The 1,251-nt window shown below is 42.2% G+C and overlaps 1 protein-coding gene across 1 annotated transcript in view; it reads right to left on the bottom strand.

Moving 5' to 3' along the window:
* The window catches only part of LOC102194248 (cytidine monophosphate-N-acetylneuraminic acid hydroxylase-like), a gene marked incomplete at its 3' end in the record, with an annotated part of 4,036 nt that extends 2,831 nt beyond the window's left edge, over window positions 1-1,205 (bottom strand). Inside the window, exons 1-5 of the mRNA XM_005755775.1 lie at window positions 1,146-1,205; window positions 928-1,009; window positions 712-849; window positions 380-515; window positions 275-294 (exon numbers count right to left, since the gene is read on the bottom strand). Of these exons, the coding sequence (XP_005755832.1) occupies window positions 275-294; window positions 380-515; window positions 712-849; window positions 928-988 (355 nt within the window). The remainder of the gene's footprint in view (window positions 1-274; window positions 295-379; window positions 516-711; window positions 850-927; window positions 1,010-1,145) is intronic.
* Between the last annotated feature and the right edge of the window lie 46 nt (window positions 1,206-1,251).

Here is a 1,251-nt window from a genome sequence, read left to right as displayed (position 1 = left end):
GAATGCTAAAACAATAAAACACCTGCTAGAACATTTTAAACGAATGATAAACTGAACTACTGTCAGTTAGAAACACAATTCAGTACAATAGGAGCAGCTCGTGAAGGTGGAGTCGTAGTTGCAGAGATAAACTGTAGCTCATACAGATAAATAGGCACTAAATACAAAGAGGATCCCAGATATAGACTCCGTTTGATCAGTTATTGGATGGAGTTGCCCAGATGAACTACACATCAGCTTTGACCTTGGGATCTATCTGCATCAGATCAGCTACCTTTGTTGTGAGGATTCTTCCTGTCAGGGAACATAAGTCATTCCAACCCTTGTGCTCTTTATCGATGCATCTCTGGTGCTGTGCAAACCTCGTTACAAACTCTACCTGTCTGACGGATGAGCCTCCACAAAGTATCCAGCGAATGGGCAGTAGATCCTGGGCTGCAGGGACTTCGCCAGTGTAGCTTTGTAATTCAGCAGCTTCTTCCTCTCATTCTTGATAAACTCTGCCTTCCAGGAATCTGGAAACACATCAACATTTGCTTCATCTCAGCAGTTTGGTGCACTTTGACGCTGTTGATCACAACATATGAGTTAAACAAGTCAGTTCCTACGTGGCTAATAGAGCTACATGTGTCTGTCAAAAGACTGTAACTGAGACACTGCTGTGTGTGTGTGGAGCTAAATGCTAACTAAGCTAACCTAGCTCAGGCTCACCGCTGTATTTCCCTCCATAGAAGGTCATCGGGAATCCAGAAGCTCCTCCAGCGAAGTCGGTCATCATCACATCCACATACTGTGGCAGCCTGCCTCCGTTTGGTCTGGTGCAGTCCACAGTGTTGAGGATCATGTGACCTGCAATCAAAACTGCGTTTTATATCCTAATCAGACTTATTTTCACAGCATCAGTAATAATATTATTTAAAATGACACCTTTGTAGTCAACAATGATGCAGGTGTCCATTTCAGGATGTACACCATCCATCAGGATCATGAACCTCAGGTGTTCATCAATCTGAGTGAGACAGGAAGAGCCATTTTGCTTCATAATCATATTTCCCCCAAAATGAATTGAATCATTTTACAATTCAACATTTTCCAAACATGTTTATTGTAAATACTCTTGACCACATGTTAGAGGTGTGACTTACATTTTGCCAAACACCAAAGGGAATGACTTTAATGTTGGTCAGCTTCACTTGGCTTTGCTTCAAATACCTGTCACAGCAGAAGAACAAACTCACTTTGTACCGGATT

Source organism: Pundamilia nyererei, unplaced genomic scaffold (genome assembly GCF_000239375.1).
Source record: "Pundamilia nyererei isolate P.nyererei 1_Seehausen unplaced genomic scaffold, PunNye1.0 scaffold03139, whole genome shotgun sequence".
In the NCBI taxonomy this organism is placed as follows: Eukaryota; Metazoa; Chordata; class Actinopteri; order Cichliformes; family Cichlidae; genus Pundamilia; species Pundamilia nyererei.
Note: the sequence above shows the minus strand (reverse complement) of the source record. Positions and strands in the feature narration are given on the sequence as shown.